The sequence below is a fragment of the Benincasa hispida genome, chromosome 5 (assembly GCF_027475165.1).
Source record: "Benincasa hispida cultivar pf3 chromosome 5, pf3_genome.v1.1, whole genome shotgun sequence".
Lineage (NCBI taxonomy): Eukaryota > Viridiplantae > Streptophyta > Magnoliopsida > Cucurbitales > Cucurbitaceae > Benincasa > Benincasa hispida.
This window is the reverse complement of record NC_143482.1, coordinates 66,965,648-66,986,302: the sequence shown is the minus strand read 5'-3', so window position 1 is coordinate 66,986,302 and position 20,655 is coordinate 66,965,648. Positions and strand designations below refer to the sequence as shown.

General features: G+C 33.3%; 1 protein-coding gene across 2 annotated transcripts; it reads left to right on the top strand.

Moving 5' to 3' along the window:
• The first annotated feature begins 14,688 nt into the window (after positions 1 to 14,688).
• Positions 14,689 to 15,507, top strand: LOC120078351 (small ubiquitin-related modifier 1-like). Of its 2 annotated transcripts, none has more exons than XM_039032607.2 (3): positions 14,689 to 14,867; positions 14,999 to 15,148; positions 15,257 to 15,507. In XM_039032607.2, exons 1-3 carry the CDS (start codon positions 14,781 to 14,783, stop codon positions 15,326 to 15,328), a joined length of 309 nt encoding a protein of 102 aa, XP_038888535.1. In that variant the 5' UTR covers positions 14,689 to 14,780; the 3' UTR covers positions 15,329 to 15,507. The 2 variants fall into 2 exon arrangements, with proteins under 2 accessions (XP_038888535.1, XP_038888534.1); XM_039032606.2 differs by having other exon boundaries at positions 14,697 to 14,879.
• The last annotated feature ends 5,148 nt before the right edge of the window (positions 15,508 to 20,655 follow it).

Here is a 20,655-nt window from a genome sequence, read left to right as displayed (position 1 = left end):
GGTGGAGATTATTGGGATGATTTTTTTTAAAAAAAATTTGGTAGAGATTATTGGGATAAAGTTATGTGATTGTTTTGTTTTGTTTTTTTTTTTTTTTTTAAATGATTTGACCTTGAAATTAGGTAAGATATCCATATGATCATCAACTAAAAGGAACAAAATGAGAAATCAAATGTTTCTCCTCCAAAGCTCCTTTTAGATAGTATATATAAGTATAGAGAGAGAAAAAAAATTACTTTTTTAGTTCCTCAGTTCTAAAGAATATGTGTGTTTGGAATCTGAGGTTTCAAAACATATATTTTTAGTCTTCGAACTTTTTAGAATGGGTTTATTTAGTCCTTAAATTTTCAAAATATACATTTCTAGTCCTTAAGGTTTTAAAAATAGATTTAAAATGTCCATGCATTAATTTTTTTTCTTATTATTTTAAATAAGAAATTGATTTTTCTAAGATTACTTATTCTCTCCAAAATTATTTTTTAAACATATTTTTGTAATTCAAAATTTCATATAATTATATAAAGTGAAAATAAAAAATAGTTTAGGGACGTTTTAAATATATTCTAAAAAACATGGTGACCAAAAAGGTATATTTTGAAAACTTGTGGACTGAATGCACCTATTCTAAAAAGCCAGAGACTAAAAAAGTGTGTTTTAAAACTCAGGGATCAAGTGCACTTATACTCCAAAATTCAAAAATTAACAAGGTAGTTTGCCCAAAAATATTTTAAGAAAGTCACCACACTAATTTTATTATTAACTTTTTGCATTTTTAAACTTTACAGACCTGATTTTTTTTTATTACAACAATCACATACCCGATTTTTTTTTTTTATTATTACAACAATCATAAAGATAGAGATCAAACCTCCAACTTCTAAAAAGGAAGGATATGTCAATTACTTTTTAGTTAAGCTCAATTTGATCTTGTGTTAGGCAAACCACAAGTCAAGGCCCATGAGGAGTCACCCCACAGACTTTGCTCGACATGAGGTTGAGAGTGGCCTATTTGACCTTATCGTGTGCAATTCGCACTCCCATAGTCCAATAAAAAGTTTGATAAGAGACTAAAAGAAAGTTGAAGAATTGGACTATATAACTGTTGGGATTGGTGTCCTAATTCTTCCAGAGTCTCGTAGTTTGTAATCTGTACGCATTGTTATGAATAAAATAAGAGTTATTTTATTTATTGTATGTAAACTTAAGCATGTATATGAGATATACAAGTGGATCATACCTTAAGTGATAACATAAAAAGGTTTGTATTATAAGGATTAAGGAGGGATACCTGATCCTGGTGACATTACGAATATGGTCCGCTTTGTAGAGATTTACAAGTGTTGTGAACTACTATAGATGGTAGATCCTAACCATTCATGTTGAGACATGCGAGCGAAAGTGTCCTATACAAAAAGTTAGTATAAGACCGGACCACGAGATGACTAGTCTTTGTATATACGCCGTTGATACTTGAGACTTACATCTCACCTAAACGACCATATGTGGCATGACCTCAATCCTGAGTGTTTTGGAAACTCCTGCCTTTGAGGGCGGTCCTTTGATTAGTATGGATGAGAGTGCCCAGATTTCCAACTCAATATGCCTACCTTTTTGGGGATTTTTCTGATTTGGGAGCTAGGAACTCAGTTACACAAGATGGAATTCACTCCTTCCCCGAAGCAAGAGTAAGTATATAGATTGCTCCCTTAAGGGTTAATTCCGGGTCTTGAACATAGTGGCCACAACTTCTCTTTGGAAGAGAGGACTCAGTCATAGTAAGACTATGACTTATGTTCATTGGAGGGATCAGTGGTACTTAAGGAGTTAAATGTAACTACAGGGGCGTAACGGTTATTGGCCCAGCTGTACTTACGAGTAATTTGTGAAGGGTTATCCCATTGTTGATTGGTTGATATGGACACTAAATATATCTGTAGTAAGGAGAATGCAATTGTCGATCTTTAGTGGAGTGCCTAACAGTTAACAGATGGTGGATCCTATGACCAAAGAGTTTAGTCAGTTATTCACGTATCATTGGAGCTTCAAGCTACAGATTCATAAGGTCCCTTGGTAGCTCAATGGATTCAAGTTGAGAATCAGTTCTTGGTGTTGATTTGAAATGTTCAAATTGACAAGAAAAAAATCGATTATATATGATATGATCGGTGTGATGTATGAGATACATCAAGTGGAGGATTAATGTAAATGAGATTTACATGAGGTACCATGAAATAGAAAAAGAAATATGGTTTATATTTTTCATGAGATGAAATATTAAAACTATAGGTTATAAATATAATATGGTAAGTTGGTTTTCATATATATTTATAATAATATTAATTATTGGATAATTATATCTTTTTCTTTAATAACTAATTGAGTGAGAGGTTATTGGTGGTTTATGGTAATCGTGAGATAAAAGGAAAAATATTTTCCTAAATTTAGTCGTTGTTGTGAGAGTTACTATTCTCGAAAACTCACTCATGGTTTGTTGTCAAGTGAATAGGATTCACTAAACGATAGTTGAAGAGAGACTAAACGATCGTGGAGTGATACTACACGATAGTTTTCTTAGTTAGTCGTCTTTTAAATGATCTCGGGGATTTTGCTATACGATAGCTTGCCGTCTTTTAAAAGATTGGGCATTCGTCTATACGATAGACCCTTGTCATCTTCTACTTGCTCAATCGTTTATACGATTGTCACTCCTCCAATCTCTTCCTCTAACCAAGTCCACACAGAGCCCACACTTCTGGATTCTCACATCGAGAATACCAAGGTAGCCATTGCGGTGGTGTCTTACTCAACTCGACTGATGTCGAGGTTGTTGGAGGCCGTTCATTGAGTTTAAGTTTGTTGTTGATCGTGCTGTGCTGTGGTTGCTGTGTTCGAGCATTCGTGTGTTACAGTCTTGGAGATTGTTCGAGCGTTCGTGATCAAGGGAGTTTGAAGATGAGTCTTCAAAGATATGTCTTGTTATCCCTTGATCTCTTATTGTTAAGCATGTTGTAATTTCGTACTGTGCATAATCTGGTAGTTTCCGTTTCTTGACTATAATTGTGTATGTTCAAATACGAATGGAATTTGGAACGATTATTCCACTACTCATGGAAATCCTCATATCTGATTTCCTTCAATGATAAATTTTAAGGTTTGGTTTTGAAAAATGGTAGAACCGGTAAAGAATAAGATTTATGGCAACTCACGTGACATGCACATGGTTGCAAATTTTTAAATTCTTCTTTTACCCTTGTCTGGTTCGTAGCTTTTGTTATTGATGAAACTACAAATACATGATAAGCGTAGAAGCATAAACAATGGTTGGATTCCATATACAGGGTAATTGCTGACTCCTTAGTTCTCCACTTTTCCTCGATTAATTTGAAAAAAATAAAAATAATCGTCTTCTTGAAAATAACAGCCCTTCTCGATTTTCCTCACCTAGTTAACATTTCAATGCAGATTTTATTATTAGTTTAGATTCCATTTAACCAATTTTCAAATTAATCTCACTTGAACTAAATATCCAGATTTTTCTAACAAATTTATATTTTAAATATCTATATATTATCAAATCACATTTTTTTTTCCAAATATTTGAATTGTTTTTCATTATTTTATACATATTCTTAATAAATTAACTAGATATTTTTTCATATTTTTTAATGTTTAAATTGTTTTATATGTTATTAGATTCAACTGTACATATTTTGTATTTAGTCACTATTTTTTATCTCATTTTATCTCATATTATATTATTATATTACCGTTGCTAACGTTTTGAAATATATTTTTGGTTATTTTACATTTCATTATCTAAAAAATATATTTTTGGTTATTTTACATTTCATTATCTAAAAATCATATATTTGTTATTGACGCATAAATAAGATTGAATTTACAAAAAAAAATTCTTCTTAATCTCAATTTTTTTATCCTCATCTTTTAATTTTACCAAACAATTCTATTCATTGATTCATCGATTTTCCTATTTTCCTCTTCATCTATTCTTGTATAACGATTCAATCTTCTTTCGCTTCATTATTATAATCGAGTTTCTTCATTTTTCGGAAAAAGAAGATGAAATCTTGTTCATTAGAAAGAATCAGAGTTAGACACTATAATAAATCAAAACTTCCACAGCTACGTTGGGTGCTAGAGAATCAGAGTTATAATTTTTGCGTGGTGGTTGACTACGTTTTAATGTATTTGTGAATCTTTCAAATACACTATATTTGAAAGAATCAAAGTTAGACACTATAATAAATCGAAACTTCCACAGCTACGTTGGATGCTAGAGAATCAGAGTTATGATTTTTGCGTGGTGGTTGACTACGTTTTAATGTGTTTGTGAATCTTTCAAATTCACTATATTTGAATAATGATTCAGTATAAATATATTCTTCTCTACAACCTTGTAGGAGCATTATTATCGAATTTGGTTTATCTAACTCTTTTTAAATCGGTTTAACTTTTGTTACCCGATTTAGTTTTATCTATTTTTTTTTTTTCATTTGTTTAAACATGTTGTTATCATATTCAAAATGTAATATAAAGTTAAAAGTATTTCTAATTTGTCTTCGGTGGGCTCTAAAAATTAACTAATATATATTTTCACATACAATGTATTTGTAACATGAAGTTATGAAATTAACTTAATCTACATCCACACATATAATATAATTGTAATATGATGTTATGCGATTTTAATCATCATTTTTCGTGTTTCCTGATTTAATCAAGAAATTCTCCTTGATTTTTCTTCAACAATATCCATTTGAATCTATTTTTTGTTATCATATTTCATTTTATTTTATTCTTTTTTTATTTGTTTATATGTTTTGTTAGCATATTCATATATTTTTTTGTTTATATCATTACTATTTATATAGTTTATACTTTTTAAAATGTAATACAGTGATATAACAATATATCATTGGTATATAAAACATATTTATATACCTATTTATTATTTTAATAAGATTTTTTCCCATTGTTTCATTTTTTTTTTAAAAAAACTAACCCTCATTCTCCACAACCTCTCTTTTAAAAATAAGATTGATGCGAGCACACCTCCTTGTCACAGTTGCATCTTGGATCTCCTCCTTTAAAAAACTTTCATTCTTTCTTCTTTCACCATCACCATCTCTGTTACATTTCAGCTTGCATGATTGTCAAGTTTTCTTTTGATCATCACCAACTGGTTCTCTAAGCAGCCACATGCCATCACCTGTGATCATCGTACGCATACCATCGTGGTCGTCCATCGAAGAAGCAGTCGCCAATTGGTTGTCGTGTCAGTGAGGACCATATTGACTGGTTTTTGGATTTTAGAATCCTTTCTAAGATTTTGGCCATGTTATTTGTTTTTAGTTAGCTTTTGGTTGAGATTGTAATTTTTTGCTTTTAGAATTTTTAGATAGAGTATATTTGTGGTTTTCAAGTTTTTTTTTTTGAAGCATTGTCTATTTGTACTCATTTTGTTAGTTTTTAGAGCAGTTTGGTCATTTACTAATTAGTATTTTCTATTATTTAAATTTATTTTACTATTTTTTACAATTTTAAAACTTTTTTGTCATTTTTCCAAATGAAAAACTTTAAAAATTGTTATTTCTCTTGTCATTCCTTAAAAGTTTGGGACAAGGAGTAGAGTTATGAAGTTCGGTCTCATAGAGTAATGACAATATAAGTATAAAATTGATTTTTTAAAAAATAAAAAAAATTGTAGGACCCATAAATTCAATTCACAATTTCACAAGGAAAATTTTTTAGCCCTACCGTAGTATAAATTAAAAATAAAAAAATAAAAAATGAAGAATTAAAAATTAATTAAAAGAGAGCGAAAACAAATCAAAATTATGTAATGCATATAAAAATAATATAAACCAAAGATGAGAGATAAAATTATTGGTTGAAAAAGGACTAAACTGTAAGTTTAAGACTAAGGTGGGACCCATATAAAAATTACATAAATAAAATATATTAATAGTACCATATGTCACTTGTTGAAGGGAGGAAACACGAAAAATTTCTCTATATCAAAAAGTTAAGGGACTTAAGTATCAAACGTGTTGTGGCAAATATCACACTAATGTTCGTATTTACCTTGCTTTGTAAGTCACATTTCTCTTAAATTACAAACTCTTCATTAATTTCACGGTAAAAGTCCTACATATTCTTTTCTATCGAAGTTTTTGCATCAAATCCAACAAATAGTGAGGCATAAGATACGGTGTCAATTTTATCAAGTTTCATATATGCCACAATTTTTTTTTTTTTTTTTTTTTTTGAAAAACTTGAGTAGAACTTGTCACTAGTTAAGTAAAAAATTAATGATTGGGAAATTACTAGTTTGAATCTTCAAACATGTAACAACCAGAATTTGAGGTAATCTTAAATTATTTGGTTGTTATTATGAGTTTTTGGTTAAAATTTGGTTTTGGAAGGAATTATATATATATATATATATATATATATATATATATATATATATATATATATAAAAGTAATTAGCATTTTGGTTTAAATGTGTATGCGGGCGCGTGTAATTTTGGAATTTTGGAAGGAATTAATTCGGATTTGGAAAAAAAATTGAGTTAATTTGGAATTTGAGGAATTGTTTTGGAGAGGGAAAATGAAAATGAAAATGAAATTTAAGTATATATATATATATATATATATATATGGATAAAAGTAATTATTGTTTTTGTTTATATATATGTGTGTGTATGAATGTGTACGCACGGGTGTGCATGTGTGCGTGGAATTTAAGGAATTGTTTTGGAGAGGGAACAAGAAAATGAAATATAAGTATATATACACATAGATAAAAGTAATAAGGGTTTTGGTTTAAATGTGTGCACGCACGCGTGCGTGTGTGCATGCGTATTGTTGGGTTTGATGCCCTAAATCTCGTAGGGTCCTATAGTTTGTAAATATTATGTACAAACTCATTATTTATTTAATAAAATATATGATATTTTATTCCATTTTTTGTTGCATTAATCACAAATCAATCAACTAAGTTTCATGGTTATGTTGTAACTTAAACATGTATGCAAAGACATACGGATAGATCGTGTTTTAAGTGATAACCTAAATGGTCTATAGTAGATTGATAGGGCTGGATACCTTATCTTGATGATACTACGAGTATGGCCCACGTTGTAGATGTTACAATTGTTGTAAAGTGCTACAAATGATTTGATCCTGATCATTCATGTAGAGACATGTGAGCGAGGATATTCTATACAAAGGAGTTTGTATAAGACCGAACCACGAAATGAGTAGTCTCATTATATAACACCGTTCTTAATAGAGACTTCTATTTCATCAGGATGACCATAGGTAACACGACCTGAATCCTGAGTGAGTTATGAACTCTTGCTTATGAAGGCGGTCATTTGATTTGTATGGGTGAAAGTGGCCAGATGGCCGATTAAACATGCCTACTATTTTAGGGATTCGTTTGATTGGGGAGCTGGGAACACAACTACACAAGAAGAAATTCACTCCTTCCCCAATGTTAGGCAAAATAGATAAATTGCTCCCTTAAGGGTTGATTATGAGTCTTGAACATTATAGTGTCACATCCTCTCCTGGCCCAAGAGGGGTTAGTCATAGTTCCACTATGATTTATTGTTCATTAGAGGAATCAGTGGTACTTAAGGAGTTAGATGTAACTATAGGGGCAAAACAGTAATTTGGTTCAGCTGTACTTACGAGCAATTTGTGAAGGGTCATTGTACTCTGGATTGATTATATCTAATGGACACAGAAATATATTTATAATGTGAAAAGTGCAACTGTCAAACTTTAGTAGAGTGCCTGATAGTTAACAGATAGTGAATAATTTAATCAAAGAGTTTAATTATTCACGAACCGTTAGAGCTTTAAGTTACAAGTTCATGAGGTCCCCTCAGTAGCTCATCGAATTTTATGAGAATCAAGTTTTGGATTAATTTGAATTGTTCAAATTAGTTGAGGGAATTAATTGTATATGATATAATTAAGTTTATGTAATTATATATGATATAACTACTATAATATATTTAATACATTATAATATAAAGAATTTATGAGAGAAATTAAATGTTTGAATATGATTCGAATGTTAATTATATGAATTAGATTCATATGATTAAAATTTAATGCAAATATGATTTATATTAAATATCATAAGTGAGAGAAACATAAACTATATGTTATGTGTTATATATGATATAACCCGTTTGCATAATATATAGTAAGTTGGTTATTATATATTTTTGTTATAATTTTAATTATGAATTAAAATTATTCATGAATTATTTTATTATTAATTATTTTTTCTCTCCACCACTCACGTAAGAAGTGGTGGAAGCCTCCCTTTGATATACCTACAAAAAAAAAACAGAGAAGAAAAGAAAGATACAAAACGTTTTTTTTTATCTCTGTAAATTTGCTCTTGGCTTACTAAGGTTTTTCCTCTCATAAAAAATTCTTCCTTCTCCCTCAATCCCAAAAAACTTTAGAGCCCGCACCTCTTAAATTCTCACTAAAGAATACTGAGGACTCTTTCGTGGTTGTGTTCATGGGATTCAATTGAAGAACATCTTCAAAGGTAAGGTTTCATAACCTTTTTGGTTCTTTTTGTTTTTTATGCATGCTGTATAATTTATTGTTTTCCTAATGCATGTACTATAAAATATTGTTCTAAAAAAACGAATGGGAATTGGGATGATCCACTTCTGCTGCAATCCCCTTCACAAGGGTTCTTTTAGTGTGCGTATGTGTATGCCTCAGTTTGCATGAAAGGTGAGTTTAGTTGCTAGGGCCTTCTCCTAGCTGATCGAAGCACCAGCCGCCTTACCTCACGTCGATGTTTTGCTCAGTCCTCCATCTATCGCCCGACCCAGTCGACGCACTGTCGTCGAGTCGCGCGCTAGTCATGAATGTCAACCAGCCACACAATCGCGTCTAGTCACTGTTGGGCTTGCATCATTCGCATCGCTAGTTCGTCGCGCGCAGTTAGTCAACCGTACTTCACTGCCCAATCCACCGTGACGTCATCACTTACCGAAATTTTGAGGGTTGGGTAAGTTTTTAGGTATGTTCTTGATTGGTTCTTGAACCCTCATATGTGTTGGGTCTAATTTCATTGTTCTTATGGCATTTGAAGGGCAATTTGGAATTTTTTAAGCGAAAGCGCACTGCCCAGTGGATTATGTTTTGTTTGGCAAGGGATTGATGAGTTTTTGGGTTTTCCATGAAGTCTTTGGATTATGGTTGATTACCAATCAAGTTTTTGGACTAAACTTGTTTTACGCAATGTGCTTGACCTTAAATTCAAGCTTCGAAGAATTTTTAAGGTTGAAAACATGTTGTTCGGAGTTTTGGAGATCGATTTTAAGTGGGTTCAACAAAGATTGTTTGTTCCAACTCAGGAATTCATTAAGAAGTTACTTTTCTTGGCTTATTTTTTTTAAAAAAATTAATTTGAGGTAACTGACACTATTACCAGTTCTTTCTTGTCATGCGCCCTAGTTCATAATTATCGTATTATCATTGCAATTTGGTAGCATGATTTGGAATATGTATTGCCTTTCTTATGCATGAAAACTGTGAGGAATATGAGCATGTTAAATCTATATGTTATGTTATGACTTGTTCTATGGAATCACTTATGAGATGTATGTATGTGATGTATGTTAGACTAGTAGGGGCGATCTACCAACTCAACTTGACGTATGTTTCGATACAGGGGACAGACGGGTCCAGTTCCATGTGTGGACAGTGTGCTATCAAGCCATATGACATGCGTGAACCAACAGGTTCATTTGCATGTTATGACTCTGTGAATTGACAAGTTCTCTTTCATGTCTTATTTGACAGTGTGCCATCAGGCCAATAGACATGCGAGTTAGGGCGAGATAGGTTGTCCCTGAAGGAAATCGGACATGAAGATTTCCATGAGCAGCAGAAGGATCGTTCCAAATTTCAATCATATATGAACATTAATAATTACAATCACAAACTGAAACGTACAGTCATGCATAAAGCGAAATTACAACATGCTCTACTAAACAATCAAGAGATAGAACTAACATACCTTTGAAGACTTATCTCCAAGACCCTTGGTCACAAACACTTGAACAACCAGTAACAATGCAACACTCAAATGCTCGTATACAACGAACTTACATTGTATGATCACAGGGAACTCGAACACCGTAATCTCCAAGTCACAAACACCCCGAACACCACGAACGACCTCCACAGAACCTCGACTGTGTCGAGTTGAGTATGATACCACTAAAAAGGTTACCTTGGTATTCTCGGTATGAGAATCCAGAGTATGGGCTCTGTAAGGACTTGGTTAGAGGATGAGACCAGAGGAGAACAATCATGTAAACGATTAAGCAAGTGGGAGATATCAAAGCCTATCGTATAGGATAATGCCCAATCGTTTAACAAAAGCTATGTGATCGTCTAGCTAAAGTTATCCGATCGTTTAGCTCATCGATCAACTGAGAGTCTATCGTATAAAAACTCTCCACGATCATCTAGTCTCTCCAAGCTGTCGTTTAACAAATCCGATTCACTTGACAACTATTCCATGAGAACTTTCCGAGAGTGAAATTCTCAATTCAATATTACTAAAATTAGGAAAACATTTTTTCTTTTATCTCACGGTTACCATGAAAACCACCAATAACCTCCCACTCAATTGGTTATTAGAGAAAAAGAGATAATTATCTAATAATTAATATTATTATAATTATAAATGATAACCAACTTACTATACTATATTTATAACATATAGTTTTAATATTTCATCTCATGAAACATATAAATCATAGCTCTTTTTCTATCAAATGGCACTTAATGTATCTTATACACCACACTGATAATATCATATATAATCGAATTACCTCTTGTCAATTTGAACATTTCAAATCAACACCAAGAACTGATCTTCAACTTGAATCCATTGAGCTACCAAGGGAACCTTATGAACCTGTAGCTCGAAGCTCCAACGGTATCAGAACCTAAATAAACCCCATGTTGCATTTTAGAGAACACTTCTCTTCCATGAACCTCAACAGAGTCAACAACAATGCCTTCCTCTTCTTGGAGTTTAACTTTGGAACTGACACTACTGGTTTTGTCATCCATCTCTTTATGCTCGAAAAGTAAGAACTGACGTTCAAACAAATCTTGCAACGAGTTCATAATCTCATGTGCAATGACCATGTTCTCAATCCTTTTGGCCAAAACATCAGGTATGCTAGCCAAAATGTGAAGTCGGGCCAATGAATTAGCCTTCATCCACACCAACACTTCGCGGTGCATCAAGGGTCGGGATTTGAGGACATTCCTTAACCATGAAAAATTCGAGGTCATTTACCACGAAATATGTTTTACAAGACTCTTTCCACTGTATGTAATTGATCAAATTAAAGGCATTAAACGGAAATACTAATGCGTTACTGAAAACAAAAAATACATTGCCTACGTTTGGTTTTAAGCAAATACCCGTTGAAAAAATATACAACATCCAATAAGGTTTAGCAAAACTAACATGAACCCCGTGTGACATCTAGTTTTGCAATGACGCTTCAAAGGTTTAGGACAAAAGTCGCCGAAGGGAGGTCAATTATCCCTCCTCTGAATTGAGAAGTTCTCGACCAGTCATTAATACCATAACAACTCTTGCTCCCATAACGACTAACCATCATTGATTTGGTCAAGAGATCATTAATTTACTTAACAACCTTTCGTAAGTGTGACCCGCCATTTTAGGCCCTAGAGGTTCGCCCCAAGCAGCCAATCCGAAATAAAAAATCCGATTGGGGCAAAACCTAAAGCGACCATATCCATTTTTGGAGTTCCCCTTTGATCTTGACCAACTGCATAAAACCCATCTAAAGGGGGACGCTCCCAGGGCGCCAGGAGGGAGTATAGAATGATCTCACAATGTGAACCAATGACAGAGACTGTAGGACGTGTTGATATACACCCTTCACCTACTTACTATAAACACTTTCTTCGGCCACCTTGATATTGACTCATGCAAACATCATCCGAAGAGAGATGCTCCCAGGGTACCACGAGGCCAAGCATGAATCTCATGGTGTGAGCATTTAGGGAGAAACTTGAGTGGAATCATTGACATATCAGATACATCTCTTCCTCCACTGAGTATTTTATAACCTAGGGTTTTGTTTACTTAGAAAAAACACGGCTAAGGATTTTAACTAAGTGACTTTTTAGGTTTGCCCAAGAGTAACTTTTACCTTGGATAGTTGAAACAACTTTTGATCAACTCTTTAACGGAGTCTTTGACCAACGGTCGCATGCTTGTAGAAAATCTATCTAATTTACCTTTCTAGGTAGATTCCCAGGTAGGAGTGTTCCGTTTCTGTCAGCTTAAGTACCCCAACCTAGACAGAACCCGCCTTAGATAAAAGGCCCCTTATAGATAGATTTAATACAATTTTAATCTTTTATGCCAATCAATTTAATCCTATTAAATCGATTTAAAAAGATTAAACTTAGGTTGCTGATCCCATTAGAACCTTTGAGCTTAGGTCTATCTCAATCCAATTTTAAAACCCTTTGAAAACAACACGAGTTCACTCTAAGTCTGCATGCAACTTTTTCTTATTTATTTTATTTCTAATTTTCTTTATAACACTTATAACGGAAATCACCAAAACCACAACGCAAAGTAGACACATACGAGGCATTCATAACTTTTATAAATAGCCTAAGTGTCATGCTCAATGCATTGTTCATTCGTTGCTACCTTTTTATATAACATTTATACAAAACAACAACGAAATAAGCAAAACATGCTTCCATTCACCCTTATACTATAATGCTTATAATATAAAGATGATGCATGATAATGCTTATTGCATGCCAAAATATAACTCCTATATTTTATGATGCATGCGCATGCTCTCATGTAATTTCTTCATGCAATATTATAACACATATAATACATGATGTATGAATAATTGCATAACCTAAGGTGGGTTTCAAATCTATATGTCGAACATATTGTCATATAAACACCACATATCACATGTATAATAAACAAATGTTGATGAACCAGATAAAATTGCCTCAAAATCCTCACAAACGAAAGTTAATTATTACAAATAAGGAGTCTCCGATTCAAACAGGTGAACCGGGTCTTGAACCGTCCGGGCGAAGCAACGTGTCTCCACTGATCGTGCACCAAACACCCCGCGATCGTCTACATGAAAGAACAAATGCTTTGCTCAATCGTTTACCAACACTTCCAGAGCTAAATGATCGTGTACCATTTTCTATGCGATGAAGCATGAGGGACGCGATCGTGTAGCGTGCTTCGCTTAACGCAAACTCTATACGATCGTCTAAACGACAACGATGTGGTGAAGCATGATTGTCTAAACGATCGCTGAGCGAGCACCTTCGTATCGTATACCACGTGATTGTGTAGTTAGTAACTATGTGATGAGCACGCTAACTACACGATCGTTTAGCGCGTGTCTTTTTCTAAACGATAAGCATCATATGCTCCCACTACGAACGTCTACCTCCAACGTCTTCGCGATTAGGCAACCAACGCTACGCAATAGAGTAAATGACTTACCCCATCGTTTAGCAAGCTAAACGATGGTTTAGTAAATACTACACGATTGTTTAGTGAAATCCCAACGATTGTTTACCTGAGGCTACATGACATGACCAACTCTTGGTCTTCTTCTTCGCTGAGAACCGCATCTCCATGCTTCGAAACTTGATCACGAACGACTCGACTAACTTAAATACTTGGAATTACAGACTCGGTAGCATGTTAATTATGTCCAAAAAAACACAGGGGCCCTTACAAATTAATACTTTGTAAATTAAAGAAAGCTTTACACAGAGGCAATCAACTCATAAACATTCATCAATGCCATCCACAAATGCATTTAACAATTAAACGCAATGCAAAAAACCCACCATGAATATAAAAGAAGTTCAAAACAGAAGTGAAATTTGGAATATCAGAACAACCTGGCTCTGATACCAATTAAAGGAAACCGGACATGAGGATTTCCATGAGCAGCGGAAGGATCGTTCCAAATTTCAATCGTATATGAACATTAACAATTACAATCACAAACGGAAACATACAGTCATGCATAAACGAAATTACAACATGCTCTACTAAACGAAGGGATAGAACTAACATATCTTTGAAGACTCATCTTCAAGACCCTTGATCACGAACGCTCGAACAACCAGCAACATTGCAACACTCGAACGCTCGTACATAACGAACTCTACACTGCACGATCACAGTGAACTCGAACATCGTGATCTCCAAGTCACGAACACCCCGAACACCACGAGTGACCTCCACAGAAGCTCGACTATGTCGAGTTGAGTATGATACCACCAAAAAGGTTACCTTTGTATTCTTGGTGTGAGAATCCAGAGTATGGACTTAGTTAGAGAATGAGACCGGAGGAAAACAATTGTGTAAATGATTGAGCACGTGGGAGATCATCTCACGGCCCAAAGGCCCGGATCTTCTCAGTGGCCCAAAGAAAAAAAGCAGTCAAGAAAGTTGGAAACCCCAAAAAGCCCAGAAATCAAAACCAATAAAAAGAAGACACGTCGCATAATCGTGGCCTGCCACCTACAGACGCTTTAACGCAACTCCACGCCGTACAAAACAGAAGTAGAACAGAACAAAACAGAGCTTCTCTTGTCCATACTCTCTGTTTTGTTGAGATCCAGAAATTTGAGGGTTAAAAATGTCGCCAGCGAATAAGAACGACAGCGATGAAGAAACAGTCCGAAAACCCGAATCAAAACCCGATTCAGAGTATGTAAACCTCAAGGTCAATGGGCAGGTTCTGTCTCACATTTTCAGTTTCGTTCTTTTTTTTGTTTTTTTTTAACAATGAATAATCGTTTAAACCAAACTGGAAATTTAAAGTTTGAGTGGGTTTATGTTTGATTCGATTGGTAGGATGGGAGTGAAGTGTATTTCAGGATTTTTAAGAGAACCCAACTCAAGAAACTTATGAAATCGTACTGTAAACGACAAGGGTTAGAGTTAAGAACCATTGCGTTTCTCTTGGACGGCCATTCCATTGCCGGAACTCAAACGGCCGAAGAGGTTGTTTTTCTTAAGTTTTTTTTTTTTCTTTTCTAAAACGGTTCTTTTGTTTGATTTTAACCCGAATTTCTATGCGGTGATGTTTGTTGATTTGGGTTTGATTCTCAGCTGGAGATGGAGGATGGGGATGAAATTGATGCTATGAAACACCACGGCGGTGGTAGCGACGGAGCAATTTGAGTATTTGAAAATGATGATGAAGTGGGTTTTATCTTTTGGTTAAAAGGACGACCTTTGGTTTTGGTTTTAGTTTTTTTTTTTTTTTTTTTTGATTGATGTCAAATGTAAGCTGCAATTGTACTTTCTTTGTGTACATATTAAGGTAGGGGAGGTTATGGCAAGAACTATTACTTTAATAACCATTTGTTATCGCAATTACTATTTTCTAATCCAAATTAGCTATAGTAACGTTATTTCAAAACTTTTCTTTGAAACAGTATCTATTATTTGTTATAAATTTTTACTATTTTATATTTATCCATTTTTTTTATTATTTGCTAGGGTATTTATTAGTTCAAAGTTTTATAATTAATTATAATAACAATTCTTTGTTCCAAATTCTCCCAACTGTTTAATTACATTTTAAGGTTTGATTAATATTAACATTTTCTGGTTTGATTAATATCAAATATATATATATAGTTTTTTTCTTATCTCTAATTTTTGAATACTTATGGTTGAAAAATAATTTACAATATAATGATATTCTTGGTCTTTACATTTATTCGACGGTAGTTGGAATAGTTGTTTCTTCATTTAGTTTATCTAAATATTAGAAATTAATAGAATAATATTACTGTCTTCTTAAATATTGAAGTAGTAGTTTATATATATATATATATATATATATTGCAAAGATATTTGTTTGCTCATTCAACCTTCCAATAAATAACTTACACAAGGGCTAAAGAGAAGAAATTGTTGGAGGTCGACTATAATGACATATCCAGTGGAGCCATGTATTATACTTCAAGTAAACGATGTGTGGGAAGAATATTGAAAAAAAGAAAATGATGCATCATGTCCTATGTTCTAAAAATCAAGATTGAGATAAAATCACTAGTTGGAGATGGTGCAAGAAATCTAAACTTTTAGAGTCTTCATAATTATTGGGAAGAAAATTGGATGGTGAAGAGATTGTACACTATAGAACCAACACAAACCTGAGTCTTCAATAAGTGAGTACAACAATTTTTGTATGCAAAACTGATGGATCATATCTACAATCGAGGCCCAACCAAGCGATTCAATGTAGTTTGTTTTTTTATCTCACTTTTTGACCCCTTCATAGTTATGCATGTGTTTAAACAATTTTTATTTGATTTATAATATTAAGATATTATTTATCTTTGCATTTCTCTATCTCTTATCTTGATAGTAGTTATCTATATGGTTGAACAATATATATATATATATATTCAAAATTTCGACTATCAACAATATTAAGGTATTCTCGATTATTCTCTTTTTATATATACATTTTCTAGAGATATTTTTTTGCTCATTCAACCAAAAGACTTTGTATACATATGTCCTAATTCCGGTGAATCTTATAATAAGAAAATTAAGATTGGATTGATTGCTAACGTTTTAAATAGCTAAAGATTTTTTCTCAAGTTTTTGGATTAAATTTCACCTCAATACCATCGTAACAAGGGCTAAGAGGAGTGCCGTGAGATGTATGCGTCAAGTTTTTACGATGGAAAGAAATCGTTGGGATAAAAGTGAAGTACCAGCCCGACTATAATGATGATATCCAATGGAAGTCAATGTAATATATTGCTAAGTTGGAGGATACAAAGGGTTACAAGGGAAATTTGTCTCTGTTAAAACATTTTCCGAAAATTGGGAACAAAACGATTTATGGTGACGAAGATGGAAAAACTGTTGTTAAGGCTTGAAAATAAACAAGATTGAGATAAAATCATAGTTTGAAAAAAGATATAGGATTAAAATAAAATCACTAGTTAGAATGGAACAAGAAGTGTAAACTTTTAGAGTCTCGTAGAATTATTGGAAAGAAAATTAGATAGTGAAGAGACTGTACACTATAACAAGTAAGTACAACAATTTTTGTGTGCATAGCAGATGAATAATATCTACAAACCAGATCCGACCGGGCAATTCAATGTAGTTTGTTCTTTTATCTATACTTTTTGAACTCTACACAATTATGCATGGTTGAACAATTTTTATTTGATTTACAATATTACGATATTATTCATCTTTACATTTCTCTGATCCCTCTATTCAATAGTAGTTATCCATATGATCGAATGATTTTTTTTTTTTTTATTTAGTCTATCTTAATATAGAACAATATTATTGTCTTCTTAAATATTTAGTAGTAGTTACATATATATATATATATATATTACTAGCGTAGTTATATATTTGTTTGCTTATAATAAGAAAAATAAGATTGAATTACTATCCTATCGTCCCAAATGTCTGAAGATTTTTTTGAGTTTGTGTGGATCACAGTAACACAAATTGTAATAAGGGCTAAGAGGAATGTTGCGAGATAAATGCGTCAAATTCTTTCGATGGAGAAGAAATTGTTGGGATAGATATGAAATACAAGCACTAGAGGCCGACTATAACGACGATATCTTGATGCATTATTTTAAACTTGGAATGGTACAAAGGCTTACAAGGGATCCCGTTTATGTTGAAATGCTTTTTGAAATTGGGGTCAAAACGCTTTATGGGATGAACATTGGAAAGACGGACATCACAACTAAAGTGTTGAAAATTAGAAATAAGATTGAGATAAAATTATTAGTTGACGATGAAGCAATAAATGTAAAAAGTCTTACAAAATTATTGGGGAGATGGTGAAGAGATTCTATACTAAAACCAACACAACCCAAGTCCTCGACAAGTGGGTACAACAAATCTAAATATAAAAAATATGGCATACCTTTTAATTTTTATACACCTTTTATATTTGTAAATAATATTATGCACGTAATTTAATTAATGTTTCCTTGAAAACTTTTTTTTTTAAAAATAGTTTCGACTACAATTTTAAAACGATAATTTTATAATGATTTCAACATGCAATTTTATTTTTTAGAATTAGATTTCGAAATTTAATAATTTTAAAAAATCATTTTAATCCTTATCGTAATATTTCTTTTTAATAATAATTAATTTGGTAACATAATTGGCAGTAGGTAGGTTGAGATAATAATTTAGGCATGTAATGTATCCAAATTATATACATTAAGAACAAGTATTTATGTCTTAAAAAAAGACAAGTATTTATTACGTAAATATGGTGTGAGGTTAAAATGATTTTATGTATTAATTTTCAATACCATTAAATAAAGTAGCCATTATCACAATTCAATCTCTAAAACCAACATTTACATCTTTTCTATTATTTAATAGGAGTGTATATGTAACAACCCCACCTCCTAGGACTACTAAAAAGGGATCGCTACTGCACGCATAAATATTCTCATTTAGGAAAGATAAAGTAAATTAAAATAAAATAATCATGATTTTTAATTGCTTTAGGTATATAAGAAAATGTTCTGACATCATCTCAAAATCTTAAATCGTTCAACCCGGACATCCTTTTTAACAAAAAAAAAATTATATAAAAAGAAAAAAAAATTAAATTATAATAAATCCATGATTGAAATAAAAAATAAACAAAACATGCGAAAATATAAAGGGTCAAATGCGGAAGTGAATTCTAGTTCCTTTGGCACTGTCACGGATTCCTCTTGTCAGTCACCCGAGTGTCCTTGCCCTTACCTGAAAAAAAATAAAGATAAAGGTTGAGTATAAAAATACTCAGTAAGTGATCCCATTACCGAGATCAGACTATGCATTCACGAGCAAAGAAAGATAGCCCGTGGCTCAAACAGCTACATCGGTTTTTTGATGATGAAAGGAAAATCAAAAGACGTACTATCCTGCCTTGAAACGCATGGCTAGCGGTCCGCAGGCACATCGTCAAGCATGATAATAACATGAACGTGAATCCGTCGACCCACGCATATCTAGCGGCCCGTACGCACACCGTCAAATATAATAATAACATGAACGTGAACCAATCGAATCACGCATGTCTAGCGGCCCATAGGCACACCGTCAAACATGATAATAACATGAACGTTAACTTGTCGGTTCACGCATGTCTAGCGGCCTGTAGGCACACCGTCAAAACATGAAACATGAAAATAAAAGTAACATGAATGTAAACCTGTCGGCTCACGCATGTCTAGCGGCCCGTAGATACATCGCCAAACATGATAATAACATGAACGTAAACCTGTCGGTTCACGCATGTCTAGCGGCTCGTAGGCACGCCGTCAAACATAATAATAACATGCGTCAATGCGAGACAATAAACCGCTCTACTGGTCTATTCATGCATCACATACATAATATTAGTATTGATTAGAAATTTTAACATGCTCATAATATTTGTAACTGTCATGCAACTAGCAAAACATAAGGTCAAATAAAAATCATGCTCCAGAGTTCACCAAGTAACTTGATAGGTCTAATCTAGGTCGCCTGGCACGAAGGCACCGGTAATAGTATCACTTACCTCAACTTGGTCTCAAAATTCTGCACAAACAACTCCTTAATAGACCTTGGATAAAACTCAAATCAACCTTGAGACATTAACCATAAGTTTAGTTTAGTAACTATGGCCTAGGAAGTGAGTAAAAAATTAAGTAAATCCCCGGGGTCTAAGTCCGAAGAATAACCAACCAACTTACACAAAACTTACCCAAACTAAAGCTCCCTGAAGAAAAGAATGGTCTCTTCTTTGATAACAACGCCCCAGAATCTTTAAAAAATCCAAATCCTGAAAGTTGACACAATGGGTAACAACTAAAATTGTTTCAACACCAAGTGACACTTCAAAAGACTCAAACACCAATCCTTGCCCAAAGTAATCCAACTCTTACCCAATCTTAAAAAGACAGTGGCGGGCGAACGGTGCCAGAAGCAAAACTGGACGGCGGGGCTGACGTCTGCGAGGCAAGCGGTGGCCGACTGGCGTGGTGGGATGGAATGGCGAGGAGATCAACGACGGCGACTAGGGTTGGAAGAAACTGAAGAAGAAGAAGGAGAGAAAAAGAGGAGGGGGGGGGGGGGGGGGGGGGAGGGAGGCTGCTTGCGTGGGAAGAGAGAGAAAAGAAAATTTACTTTTTTTTTTCCTTTTTCCTTTTCTCTTTTCTTTAATATTTTAAAAAACAAATTCCTTAATTATCTCCCAAAATATAATTATATATATTTTCCTTTAAAAAAAATCCAATAAACACATTTAATTATCTCCATAGATAATCAAATCTCCCAAATAAGCCAAAATAAAACTCAATTATTCCAAACAATTAAATCATATTTTAGCTTAGCCAAAAAAGATATAAATCTTATATAATTTATCCAAGTAGCCAACATAAAAAAAAAAACTTAATTACAAAATAAATCAGGATATTACATTCTACCCCCTTAAGAAATTTTCGTCATCGAAAGTT